Consider the following 14453-nt stretch of genomic DNA (forward strand, 5'->3'; position numbering starts at 1 on the left):
CTTCAGGCAGTTAGCCAGCAGTTCGTCGTAGTCAAGAAAATCTTTCAACAAAAGGAAATATTAATTTATTATTGCTGCCATCAAATTAACCTATGTTTCAGCTTTCAATAGCTAATGCTTGCCTTTTTGATTTGTGAATGGTTTATTTGAAAACTGTCGCATTACAGTTTCCTTCTGCAGAATCCGATTGCTTCACAATGAAACTCTCTCCCTAAGCAGTGGAAGAGGACAGAAAGGGGTTTGTTCACCATATAGTGTTAGGTTATCCTTTAAACTGAGCCACATTCAGAAAGGTATTACAGCAGGCCTGAGCATGGCAAATTGCTCAAAGGGTAAAGATAAAGCAGATGAAATCCAGACTGCTTGGCTGAAGGAAAATCAGACCTGAACCAGGTATTCTGAGAGTGGTGTCATGGTGAGTTGTAAAAGGTAACTAGCTGGTGAAACTGCTGGAGGTGGGGAGGGGGGGTGTGTTGTAGCTGTGTACGTTCTTGAGCTGACGTCTCATTATCACATACATGTTTGTGTCTTGTGTGTTACTTAATGTTATTTATCACATTTTAGGCAAGCAGTATTACTTCATTCCTATAATTCCATTCTCTTTCTGAGAGAGTGTTTTCATGTATTCCTTGTCATCTGCCCCTTGTATTTCTGACAAGCCCTGCCTTTTTTCACCACTTGGGCATCCTTATATTAATAGGCCACAGCCAAAGTAATCAATGGGTGTTGAAGTCAGTGCTGGTAATTTCATAAGGAGTTTGTGTGAGTATGTTTGAGTGGTACATAAAATAATTCAAGGGGGGAGCTTCCCACCCATGCAGGAGCAGAGGCGAGGCGACGGAGTGGAGGCTTCCCACCCGTGCGGTAGCGGAGGCGGCAGCTGCCTCCATGCTGTGCGTGCACGTGGATGTGGGCCTGGTCCTGCGATGTGTGACATTGACACAGCTGGAAGACTCTTCTTGGCTGCTGTGCACATGAGACATGCTTCCTACTGACCAGTCCTGCAGAGGTTTCGAGCTTGCTGTCTGCTCTTCCCCTTGTACGTCACCAGTGTAAGACTGTTCTTCTTACCTGGTCTGTCTTCACTGTCCCTCCTGTCCCTGGAGAGCAGGTAACCTGTATCCAGTGTGGGTTTTCATCAAACTCCAGTCTTATTCTTCTCCTTCAAAACCTGAACAAGACCGAGTTCTGTGGTAAAAAAGTAATGACTTGGGTCAGCCCAAAACGGGAGCAGAAAAGCCAGGCTGGTTATTGACTGTGTGGAATAACATGATGCTCCCTCCCCTTGTCCTGTCCACCAGCAATCGCTTCTCTGTCATCTGGCTTTGGCAGCCCGTAACTCAAAGTAGTAGCAAAACTTCTTGCAGGAGGCATGTTGTATTTACCCTCCTCTCTGCAGTGCTACCCATATTGTAGCGCTTCCTGCTAAGATAGTGCTAATGATAGTAACGTGGGCAAGCATAGAAGCAGGGGAAGTCTCACAGCATTAGTGATGCTTAAATTGCAGAACAACTGATGCCAAAAGGCAGAAAAAGAACAGACTGGAGGAAGGAGAAAAAAAAGATTTTTTTTTTTTTTTAGGCGATTATTATTTAACAAATTCAAGTTTAGAAGCTGTAGGCCAAATTCTGGCTTCTGATTCTTGCTTGGGTGCAGGAAGGGTGTATTTTTATTAGGGATGATGATTTATTCATGTTGAGGAAATGTTCTGTTTATACCAGGTTCAGATTGCAAAGTGGTAGTTAGTAGATGACATTCAGACTGGAGATTTCCCTTGAAACAATGTGAGAAAGTATATATTTTCTGAATTCCTTTTCCCTTCTGTTGCCGTTGAGAGATAGTTCCCAACCATTAAATATCCAGCGGTCAGGAGAAAGAGCCCAAAACTGTGCCAGGCAACTGCACCTACTGGACGCATAAATGCAATTTTCATACGTAGCTTTATGGAGGGTTTCTTCTCCACAGTGTATGAACAAAACATCTCAATTAAATCAAGAAGGGGAAGACCTGGTTTTCATTAGCTGTGAAGACTTGCAGAATTACATTAGCTGCAGTTCATTAGATCTTATAATTGTATTTGGTGTGTGTTATGAGGAGGTAGTGAGCGGTTTGGGGGGGTGTGGGAGGAACCCAGCTCGCAGATCATTCCCACAGGACCCATGATCAGCTTCTGCTGCCTCGGTTCTTTGGGATCAAGCCCAGAGTTTTATATTTCCCTCTCCACAGCAGGAGAGCAGGCGGATAAAATGCACCACATGCCAGGACGTTGGTGCAGGGGTTAGGAAACAGTTGGGTTTGTTTTTCCCCGCTGCTCCACGCTGCTGCAGCTGGCAAGCAGGGCAGTGCCAGCACCTCGGCGGGGAGGTGAAGCTGGACCATCACAAGCAAGTGATGTCTTCGTTTGCCTCAGCTCTGCTTCCAGTTGAAAGGACAGAAGGACACCGTTATGCTAGTCTTGGAGAGAAACTGCTGTGAAATGGTGAAACAACGTGAGGCCATGAAAACACCTGGTCTGTCAGTGCTGCTCCCATGGCACAAAGGCTTAGCCATGTTTTCCGTTCTGGTGTGTCAAGCAAGGAAGCCAACTCAAAGCTGAAGACCTTTCCCAGCGAGTCGCCACACATTAACCTCCCTTGCTTTTGTCCATGACTTACAGATATCTCCTCTCCTCATTCTGGTTGTCTGAAAGTTCACTGGTTGGTAAGAGGAGACTAGATACAACCAGCTGTGAAGGTCACACCTAGTCTTCTCTAGCTTTGAAGGTACTTCTCTCTCCACGGGTAGAAGTTAGTAATTACTGACCATGCGGAGCATACAGGCAGCCAGTTTAGATTACTTTTAGTTGACTGAAGTTAAGGCAGCACCTTCCCTCAAGGACCACATGGCTATGTTCCCAACTCGAAGGAGAAAAAGAAAATCACGTAGATGCGGCACTGGCTGGGGACACCAGGTGTCTGGGATCAGTTCTCATCTCTGCCAAAGAGCTCTTCAAAAACTGACAAATCCTTCTTTGTCTTGGACATTTTTTTTGATGAAAAGGAAGTTACTGACACAAGTGCTGCCTTGGTCTTATCTAGGTAAAATGTAAACTCTTCAAGACAGAGACATCTCCAGCAATGAGGAAGGCTTTGCGTATATGCACCAAATATTTAAGAAAAGCTGAAATATGAATGCTAAAGTTAAAAATCACTTTATTGAATCAATTAGAATGAATAACGAGAAATTTGAGCTTGAAATAGCTCTTCACCGTTACAGAGCACATCATGAGGTGAGCGCTGTTTTCTGAGAATTGGTCTGTCACCAAGTTAAACGACTTGACTGCTGCCCTTCTTGCTGTGCAGTGTTACACAGCTCAATTCTCAATTCCTTTTGGTTCAAGATTATTTAATCTTAAATATAACAGGCCCTTCTGATGGAATTTGTGCTCTATCTCCAAGGACCATCACTTAGCTTCCCTCGAACATTCCTGTCTTCCACACTTACATATCTACAGATTAAATCTGGGCTTTTTAGGTTTAAAAATCTTTTGCTTAGGTTTTTCAAAATTGGAATGATTTTGATGTGCTTCATTTTGGGGGGATCTCTCACTCAAGGCACATTGAAAGGTTGTAATGTCCTGACAGTTGGATACAAGGCTTTTTTTTAAATTTCTCAGTTTAGGTAGAGTTTGTCTCACTAGAAATACTAAAATTTTAGCAATCTAGAAGTTAAGTTTCATGGAAGTCATTAGCCTTCTCTTGTGATAAGAACAGGGGTGAGATCTCTCAGGTAGAATCCCATAGATAGCATCCGGGTGAATAGAAGCCTGTTTTTAGAGACAGAAACATACAGAAGTTGAATCCCACTCTTAAGTAGGAGTCTTGTGTTTTTAAAAAAAGTCCCTCTTTCTTCTTCAGCAGCATTTCACTGGGGACAATCAGAGCATTGTGTTTTGCTGCTGCATATTTTGCAGTCTTCTGTATTTTCGTAAGTTCAGGATCCTTTGGAAATTGGAAGTAGCCTCTGGAAAAGTACTATCTGTTGTGTTTCATGGGCCTGATTCAAACACCGGTTTGACAACCAGTATGATTGCCGTGGATTTTAGCAGTCTTTTAGGTCAGATGACAGAGGCAATCTCTGTGTGCACCCACTTAGCAGACCAGGAGGAATTTCTCTTTTTGCATTGTTATTACCTGAGCTTGCAAAAGGGTTGCTCGAAATGTTGTTGCACTGCGAAGACTGAAAGGGGACTTAGCATGATAGAATTACGTAAACGGCAAAGTGTAATTATAAACAAGCTGTGTTTCATATGAAACAGCTTCTAATTCCAGGAAAAGCAAAGCTATCAGGAGTAGTTATGTCAGAGCTGGAAAACATTTCACAAAGACAGCTTTCTTTTCTATATGCTCTAAAGTATGCAGTAATCGTGGTCTAATTACCTCACCGCAGCCAGAAAGCAATATGGGATGTTGTGGGGGTGTGGGAAAGAGCATAATGTGCTACAATTAAGCTGTAATCTTTGGCATGGTCACTCACCAGATAAAGCTTTTCTGCTGTCGCATTCGAGACAGTCACTATTTGGCTGCTGAAGCCTGGGGAAAATATGCAGTGGTGTTCCTAGGAGCTGTTTCACAGAGGCTTCATTATCGGCTTCTTCCTCAGCAGCTGCCCAAGCCCAGCCGATGCTCTGCGTTTACAAGCTGTGTCCGCAGCACTCTGCTTTTTCCTGCTTGTGCTGGGGGTTTTGTACTGCTGGTATTGAAATGGGGGTAACATTATTACCCACCATGGAATGAATTTGTGAGCTTTAAGGTACTGGTTCAAAAACCTATTTGCTTAGGGCCTGATTTATAATGGAAGATACCTTTGGTGGAGATTTGTGAGCCTAGGATTTAGACGCAGAGAGACCTTGTGAATGTGGCAAATAAACGTGCTAGCTACGTGACAATTTAGGTACATAATTATGCACATGCATTAACGCCAGGATGCAGGCTGTGTTTCACTGGGACATAATCATGTTCACATGCAATTATGCTCACCTTCCTTTGAAAATGCAGTTTTACGGTCTGCTAAGAAAACCTTGCTGGTGACATCTCTTATTTTCTACAATTCTCCACCGTTTTAATAGAAACTATTCCACTGCCTTGAAGCGAGCTCTTGAATTCACATGCTTAGTTGTTCATGCTACTGTCCGGATTCTTCCCGCTTTCCCAAATGTCCTTCTGAGGAGGAGAGGCAGCCTACGATGCGGGCTTGTGTGGAATTGCTAGAATTCTAGTAGGACTAGAGAGGAAGGCATGGAAGGAGAAGGCAGATCAATTCTGAGTATGCTGACCTTGAGGTGACGTGGTCTGACAGCGCAGGAAGGGGTTGACTGGAGCATGAATGCAGGCTGCGGTGTATATCAGCACTTACTGCTGCAAAGGCCTTTTTAAATTTTTCTGCAATGCCACAGACAGATGGTTTCAGCGAGACTGGGTTTCTCTTGAGGAAATGTTAAGGGGTTAAAAGTGACCAATGGTTGGGGACTGTTCAGTTTTGTCTTAGATCTGGTTTTGCATTATGGAGCACACACATCCTTTGATAAGCCAGCTATGATTTCTGTAAAAGTAGATACAGTGGGGAATTAGATCAGAACCTCATTATTCTGCTGCTTCACAAAGCAGAAACATGAACTGTTTCGAGGGCTTATGGCACGCACAGTCCCTACAAGGCTCGTCTGACAGCCTGCAAGAGCAGCGCAGTCCATGTCAGTAATTCCTTCTAGCATCAGGCTTTCAGGACCAGACCTTAATTATGCGCACATCTGGTCTCCTGCAGCAGTTCTTCACTGCTTGGAATAAGATGTGCCTGCCTTTGACTGTTCTCCTTAGATGGGTGCTGCCAAGCCAAGCAGCTCAAAACTCATCTGCACCAGAAGAGATTTAATCTATTATAGGAAAGGATTTGTCCTGCTCTAGTGCTCAGAAACCCCAGAAGTGAACTGCAGCAGGTACTGCATGAGAACGGTGATCTTGGCCTGAAGGTTTGTGTATGTTCAGAAGAGGAGCTACATATAAACAGCTAGAAGCCAAAACAAGGCGACACAGATGCAGAAACAGCAACATAAATTGGTCTTACAACTTTCTTACAGTGCCTTTGGAGAAACTTCGCAGTCTTGATTCTGGTGACCCGGTGGTGTTAGGAGAGGTTCTGGCAAGCAGGACCTCATCCCAGACAGCAGTCCTGTTGCCTGTTGCATCCAGAAGCATTTAATGGCAATTAATGTTATGCACCTAGCACCAATTTAAAGCATGGATAATGTTTGTGTATTCAGGCTGTTCCATGTTTTAATGTAGCAATGCCTGAGAAAGATTGAATTTTCTCTTTCTGATAAAATTTCAATATCTTTGTACTTACTTCATTAGGTACTCATACGTGCTTGTTGCTGTTTTGATGTCTTAATACAGTTTTTGTCACTATAGCAGAGGTGATTGCCCCATGCAGCAAACAGAACTGGGAACTGGGAGAGAGACAGGAGCTGGAAGCTGGTGAGAGGAGCTGGAGTGGGTAGAAAGCTGGGCATGGCCTGGGGTCAGGAGTACTGGGAGAGAGAAGAAGGAGCTCTAGCACAGTGGGATTGGGGTTGAAAGGACCCACTGTTATCAGATTTTCTGTCTGAGATACAAAGGATCTAGTTTTACCAGGTTACAACAGCCTGAAGTATAATTTTGGCTGCAGTGAAATGTTTTTTTCCCCAACTAATCCCAAGCACAGCTCAGGAGTTAGCTCCAGTCAGGGACCACTCCTCGAAGACAATTTGGATACAACCACCATTCTATGGAGTACAAGGAAGTTTAACAGTACGGGCTCGAGCTGCACCGTGCCAGCTGGCTGCGGTACAAGACAATTATCTTCAATAGGTTTGATTTACTGATATGGATGTAACCTTAATATTCAGAGCACAACTCCCATCGACGTCCGCAGGCAGGCTCCAAACCAGGAGCTGCAGTAGGAGAGACCCATGATGAGTCTGGCCCAAGAATTTTGCCCACCCGTGGACAGATGCAGCCCTGGTGGTGTCACAGAACTTGGGTGTCATGCCTCATCGGGTTGTGCTGTCAGGAATCCACCAGCTGTGGCAAGCTACAGAAAGGAGACACTCAGGAGCTGCCTCCAGCTGCTCCGCCGCTAAAGCACGCTAAGGCCGCGTGGTGAAACAGGCCATAAAACAGTTCCAGTTTAAAATCAGGTTTAGAGAAGGGATGTTTGGGTGAAGGAAGCGTGCGCTGAGTTCATTTGAACCCAGTTCACTGTAGCACTGCACTTAAGCTCATGCCAGGAGCATGAATGGCATTTCCCTGCCAGCGGCGTGGTGTCTCCATGCGTGCAGAGAACGGTCCTGAGACAGGAACGGTTCTGGGTTGAATAAAGCACATCTCCCACGTCCTCCCTCTTCTCTAAATCGAGTGCGTAGTTTGGTGTGAACTCTTGTTGGTGCAGGAGCATGGTGGTGGGTTGCCTTCCTTCAGGTGTGTTCTTTAGGGTGGCCTGAGGGTGTTGCATATGAGGGACGTGCACGGTCCTTGGGCACTTGGGGATGCGCGGCACCCGCTGACGCCTGAGCTGGGTCTGCGGTTGCAGAGGGAGTTTTCTGGAGTGATAGTAAGGACCTCGTTAGGTCTCCTGTAGGACTGTAGCTCCATAGAGAGCTTCTGTTTTTGTATTTGGAGGAACAGAAGATACAAGGGTCAGCACCCACAGATGTTACTCACACCTGCACACAGGACTGTTTCTGCCACTGCCTGTTTGTTGTAGCCCAGGTTTCTGTTCCATTTTTGTATTCGAATGACAGCATCTGCAGCTGGGTGTAGACAAGATGTAGGTTCGTACTTTCCAGCTCCCATCTCAGTTTGTGGTTTCACATATCTTGTATTTCACCATTTTCTGGTTTGTTTTAGTGAAGCTCCTTGGGGACTTTCTGCCAGACCAATAAAAATCCCATTTAAAAATTACAACCGCCTTCCCTGCTCCCTCCTCTCCCTCCCCAGTCTACACTGTTGGGGTGGAGGGGATCTTCCCATCCGGGTGATCCGGCGGATATGTTTTGCAGCTTAGCAGTGGATAACTGATGGCCCTGGGAACAGGAGGGGTGGGAAGGAGAACAGGGCAGCAGGAGCCCCGTCACCAAAGCTCAGCAGACCAGCAAGCACATGCAGCTCCTGGGCAGGGGCCCCGTTAGCCGGCTACAGCCTAGCAGCTGAGAAATCAGGTCTCAGTCCAAGCTTTTTCTTGCTAGTTGAAATCGTCACTCCATGTGCTCCTTAAAACTGCACCCTACATCTTACGCACAAAACTGCTTCACCCCAGATACAGATTTTTTCTCCTTCAGTTTGTCTGCCGTCGTCACTGACTCAGGCCAAACTGCCGCAGCTCAGCTCTGCCCCTGCAACAGCTGTAAGGAAAAAGAACACATTACTCACCGTGAAAGTGCGGGTTATGCCATGAAATATCCAGCTTTTTGAAACTGCACATGTGATTGTGCATTTAAGTGCAATTTTGAGGAAATGGCTACGGGCGTTATTTGCCATGTAGGTTCCACTAATGGCAAATATTGATGTCTAAAAAGCAAGAGAAAGTTGCCACGAGAAGGGAGAAGTTTTATCCAATATAGCGTAAGGGTCAGTTGTGTAACTGAACTGATAGTGGCTTGGAAATGTGAAGGCGAACCATGGTTTGCGTTTTGCCTTAGGTGAAATAACCAGGTTTCTTATCCAGGTGTTCCAGGCCAGTTTCTGTTACTCGTTTTTGGAGTTCAGTGTCACCAGCAACTTGTGTGGAGATTTCTGTGGAAAGGGTACAATGAAAGTAATCTTCATCTTAAAAGATGCGAACAAAAAAAAACCCAGTTCAGTTGACTGTTTTTCTGTCTCAGTGATGTCTGTCTGCAAGGTTAAACTGTTCAAGTCTGTCAGTTTTTCAGGGGTGGAGAAAGGACTTTTTTCGAGCCCGGCAGATGAAGGGTCCCGTGTAAGCTCCATCTGCAGGAGCAGGATTTGCCTTCAGCTCCGCAGCACCCTCGCAAGAGCCGCAAACCCCTGTCCCGGAATGGAGAGATTCACCAGAGGGCAGCACAATATCACTTTTTATTACAATAAAAGCAGGAGTTCACCATGTCAGCTGTCTACTACCTGCTGCTGGTTCTGCAGCTATGGTTGCAAAAAAGTTTCTCTTTCAAGCTAGCCTCTGAAGCAGCTCCCAAATCCATTCTGTTGGGCACGCGTTAACGTTTTAGTGTCCAGGCATTCACCGAGTGGAAGCAGAAGGACTCCAAACAGTTGCATTTTCAGTGTATTTCTCTGGCAGGTTTCTGTCCAGGGGTGGTCAGGGCAGACAATGGGTGGTTGTCCAGCTTCAAGTATCTCAGAAGCTCTGCTGTGTTAAAGGCACCATCCCCAGTGAACGCTGTTTCAGCCCCATTGTTTGGGAGGCGTTGAACAGTAGGAGTAAGCCCTCTGACGGCACTTTGTGAGGAGGGCTTACAGAGGGCGAACGTAGGAGTGCTTTTTTGGTATTACAATTATATTTACTTTTGGTTGTCCTGTATGCTGATCAGCTTCTAGATCCTCTAGTACTTACACCAAACTCTCACCATTCAAGGAGACAAGAGTCGTCACTGGTCGCATCTTGCTCAGCTTCCCTCACGCAGGGCTTCATCTGTCGTCACTCTGTTCCAATTTATTACCCTGTTCTGCGTGCGCAGGTGACTGGTGTCTCCAGCAGTTCCCTCCCCTGGTTCAACTGGCACTGTACTTTTCCGACCTTTTCTGACCTTTTTCTCTCAGCTTACAGTCAAAGCTTTGGTGTCTGAATTCTTGGCCTTTTGCTGTAGACTAACTACATCTTCTGTCCTTGGTTGCTCCCTCTCCTCCGTTCAGCATCTGCCTGGTGGGACTTCTCATGTCTCGCTTCAATCTCGCGCTTCACTCCTGACACTTGCACGCAGGTCACCCTCGACCCGCTTGCTCTGATTGCGCTCCTTTTAAGCTCAGTCTCAACTCCACCCGCTCCTGCTCGCTCCAACACTTCCGAACTCTCTACTGAAGTCTTCAAAGATGCAGCTTTTCTGTGGGTCTGCTCCCCATGCATCCTTAGCTTTCTTTAGCTCAAATATGATCTTTAAATAAAGGCCAGCAGCCTTACGAATGTATGTGCAGAGCAAGAGAACAGCTTTCCTGCTGTATTAGCTTTTGGCACATTACTTAAGTCTTCTGAGAGAAGCGTAGCAGTGTTCCTCAGAGTAGGTATAAAATCATGAACTTCATAGTAAAAATAAATTAAATGATATTTCACCAGATACCTGCTTTAACAAACAAATAATCATGTGTACCTGTTTTCAGGAAAAGAAACATATTTTGCAGGCCCTATTCTTTTTCTTATGTTTTCCTTTGCCCAATATTTAAGGGGAAAAAAAAGAGAAAAAAGATTTTTTTTTTTCATTTGCATGATCTCTTTTTATTTATTGAGAAAACTAAGGAAGAAAAGACAACGAAAATGCTGAAAAAATATTTTATTCAGTTTTCATTTTTTTCCACATTTCATGTTCATTTCACCCTTTTTTTTCCAAGGAAGGGAGAAAATTAGGTTTTTTTAAAAGGCAAATGGATGGCAAAAAGCAAGGTAACAGATCTTTTAAGAATAATTTTTAAAAGCTTTAACAAGCCGGAAAATGTCTTTTGAAAATTCATAAAAAATAAAAGTTGAAAGAGAAATACTTGGTATTCAAAACAGCTAACAAAGGTTTGGAGCTAGCTAGTGCAGCCAGTGCGGTGTGCTTTGTAGTGTTCTCTAAATGAGGACAGTCCATTGTCTCTGCAGGAATCCACCCCTGTGCACGGTGCCCTTGCACCTCACCAGAGAGGTCTTTTCAAGCATTACACCAAGTTTTCTCCTGACTGCATCTGATCCCTTTTCTCTTCAGGTCTCTCCATTTCACAGTGAGTGATGTGACTATGAGTCAGTGTAGAAACAACCCAGGGTTTGCTTTAAAACAGGGATGAGGCAGGGCTGTATCAGATTCACATCTGCAATATACATCATTTTTAGAGTGGTCTGCCATTGCTTTTGAATGTTTAATTTTTCAAGCTCTGCCAAGCTACCCACAGAGGCAGATTGCTTGGCAGCGGTCGTCCCCAAAGAGCAGAGGCAGCTCTCTGGTGTCGGTGCTGGACGCTACCGGTAACACATACCTGTGCCTCGGTGAGTTGCACAATACCTACTCTTCCCATCCTGTGTATTTATGCGTTTTGGGAAGTTACAGATTATCTGAGTTTCTTATAACTTGGCCAAACTAGAAATATTTAACTGCACTTGGAAGCCTGTCTTTCCAGGATTGGCAACCTTTCCCATCTTTTGTTTGTTTTTTCCCATTTCACCTTATTGCAATGCCATTAATATCTTAAAAAAAAACAAGAACAAAAACAAACAAAAAAAAAACACAAAACAGAGGCAAGGTTTTATCCACCGTGGATAAATTAGTAAGAATGGGTTCTTCTTGGAAGATGTCCAGAAGTCTGATCCTGCATGGTAGAAACCAATAAGCCCATTTTTATGTAGAGGCAGAGATGTTACTTGTAGAGCTACCCAGTCACATAGCTTAGTTGTTATGTTTCTTCTGCTGACTCACCAGATTTCCTTTGATGTGAATGTCATTGTTCTGGAAGTTAATCCTTTTTCCTGCAAGATTTTAATAACCAAATGCTGATATGGTGGTTTTTGATACATATATGACATTAGTACCTAATTGAATTTGCTATTACAAAGTGTGCTTCTGCTGCAAAGAAAGAAATATATATGTACATACATATTTCATATACAAATATACATATGAAAATATATGCATAAAATTAAAGTAAGTCTTAGTGGCTTTAGACGTTATTCAGCCTTATGTTTGTGCTACTTTTTCATTCCCAAAAGGTAAACGCTCACTTCTTAGCCATTGTATTCTATTTCAGTCTTTATCAATCTTGAAGTCTGGCTGAAAGCCTGTAAATAGACTTTGCATAACCTATTCCTAAATTATGCATAAATTGGTATCTTCAGCAGTGCAGAACGAAAGACGTCCTTTTAATCTTGCCCTGTCAACAATGTATTACATTAAAAATATGTATAAAACTTTAGAATATGTTGTATACCAAAACTTGCATATGGTAAATGCCATTTGCCAGGGATGTTTCTCCAGGGGCTCCTGTGCTGTACTCTGCTCTTCTGCTTAGTTGTTTTCTTAGACTTGGGTGGGGAGAAGCAAAAAAAGAAAGTTCAGTATTGTTACTCACCAGACCTACTACTAAGAAAACAAGCGTTTGACATAGAAATCAGATTAGAGCGGATCTGCTGCGAGAAAGGTGTTTGTGGCATTCCTTCCAAAGGCTCAGCTAGCTTGTTTGTCACTGCACGTCAGGCACCGAATCCCGTGCAGGCAGGAGACGCTGAGGGGGGAGGAGGTGAGCGCCTGCTGCAGCTCTCGTTTGGGCTTGTTCACTTCGCAGAAGTTGTGGTTGATTTTGAGAGCTTGCTTTTCCATGAAGTTAACAAATACCGCTGCAAAAGACTACTCTGTCCCTGAAAGTGGATTTATAAACTATTTCCTCAAAACACAAGCACAGAGATACTGTACTACCTTTTATTCCTTTTGAGACTGTAGATAGGTAAGAGCTCATGTTAATGTTTGACAAGGTTTGTTCTATGTCACCGTCAGAAATGAAGCTTCGCCGTGAGAAATGTAGCTGAAAATCTCTTTGGCTGGCTGGTTTGTACCTGAAACTTTTTTTTTTTTGTAAGATCTGGATCTGAAAATCTCTCCTGCCATATTTGTAGCTGTCAGATTCATTACCTTCAAAATTTATATTAACCTTCAACAGTGTTTTTCTTTTTGCAGAAACAGAAGGTGCACGCAGCACAGATGCCAGCCTTCTCCAGGGAATAACCTCTTCATCCCCAAGTGCCACCAGCTCCTGCTAGTACCATGGGGCCACAGGGTGGTTTCCTAGGCAGTGGACAGGTCCACGTCATCCTGTGGGGAAGTTTGGCGGCCCTGACAACGCTCTTGTTCCTCACCTTCCTCATCTTCCTCTGCTCCAGCTGCAACAGGTAAGGCTCAGCAGTGTATCAGTCAAACAGAGCAGGGACTGAAGGAGCTTCACTAATAACTAGTTAGCAAGAAATACTGAGGTCTGAGGTACAGAAGTAAAAAAACCTACAGTACAAAATCTGTTTTCAGAGAAAACCTGAATTTGAACAGTTCTTCTAAAGTCTGTGTCTTTGGTTTGGACCCTCTTGCCTATAGAAGCATGTTCGTTCAGCATTCAGAGTGTCCAGGAAGCTATGCAGCCGTAAAATACCCCATATTGACATAATGTATGTCTACTGGAAGGCCCTGTTTTCCAGCAGGATATCTCTAATGCCCACGCTGCAAAAAAGAGTCATGGGCAAGACCAGACCCCAGAAGTTGGTTGAAACCTTAAAAATAATAAGTTGGAACATGTGATTTCGTATGATTCAGGAGAAATGCTTTTGTTGCACTGTAAACTGGTAGATGACATTTCAGTACCTTCCTATTCATCACAGCTTCCTGTGATACCTGTCTAAAAATAGTAGAAATAGGGTTGTTTTTTTAAATTTTTATTTAAAAGCATAAAACCTATTTTAAAAACCCTGAAGCCCACAACAAACACTGCAGTTAGGTACCATGTTTTATCTTGTAACACTCCCATCCTTGAAACATCTCTAGAAAGATGTTTCTATGACAGAATCACACCACTGAGTATGTCTTTGCAGTTACAGGGATATACTGTCAGAAACTATCTGGTGATGCTCTTTAACAAATTCTTATGTTGCTGGTCCGGACGCAGTGTCTTTTATTTCAGGTCATTCTGTAGGGCAGGTTGTTTATGCATAAATTCAATTCTGCAAAATTTCTTCCTAACTTACTGTCCAAAAATGGTTGAGGACATGCAAAATTGAACAAAATCTGCTCTTTTCTAAAATGTCAGAAAACCTTCCAGAGAGGAAACTAAGTATTTGAAAACTTTAACTATGCTCTGCATTGATGCAGACTCACTTGCTCCGCTTTCCTGTTTCCCAGTTAGGTATGATTTTAGAAGTTGCTAATGTGGGAAGTACCGTGCATTGCAGACTTCACAAGAAGCATAGATTTCATATCATCAATATTTTCTCACCTTTCTACTTGCCTTTCCATCTAGGGGAGGGACTATTATTATTTTAAGCTCATGGTTTATTACAGTATATTGAACAAGAGCTGCATTTCCAAAATGGTAGAAACTGGAAACGTGATCCATACTTTGAGTCCTATGAAGCACCCAGTGAAGCAGGATCCATTTTAAAAATAAGTTCAAGGCATCTGATGCTATGAAGTTTGCCTTCTTGAACTGCTCATGCTGATTATTAATTATAGCTAGCATCCTGAGTGGGAGAAG

The 14453-nt window shown here is 43.7% G+C and overlaps 1 protein-coding gene across 10 annotated transcripts in view; it reads left to right on the top strand.

The window, feature by feature from the left end:
• The window catches only part of PAG1 (phosphoprotein membrane anchor with glycosphingolipid microdomains 1), a 115003-nt gene that overhangs the window by 80086 nt on the left and 20464 nt on the right, over positions 1–14453 (top strand). For 5 of the 10 annotated variants that reach the window (XM_075415943.1, XM_075415948.1, XM_075415947.1 and 2 more), the window contains one exon: positions 12896–13107. In XM_075415943.1, coding sequence (XP_075272058.1) covers positions 12983–13107 — 125 coding nt within the window. In that variant the 5' untranslated portion in view covers positions 12896–12982. Of the gene's footprint in view, positions 1–12542; positions 12666–12714; positions 12794–12878; positions 13108–14453 lie in introns of those variants that run through there. The other 5 variants (XM_075415950.1, XM_075415953.1, XM_075415952.1 and 2 more) reach the window with 5 other exon arrangements.

Source organism: Opisthocomus hoazin, chromosome 3 (genome assembly GCF_030867145.1).
Source record: "Opisthocomus hoazin isolate bOpiHoa1 chromosome 3, bOpiHoa1.hap1, whole genome shotgun sequence".
Lineage (NCBI taxonomy): Eukaryota > Metazoa > Chordata > Aves > Opisthocomiformes > Opisthocomidae > Opisthocomus > Opisthocomus hoazin.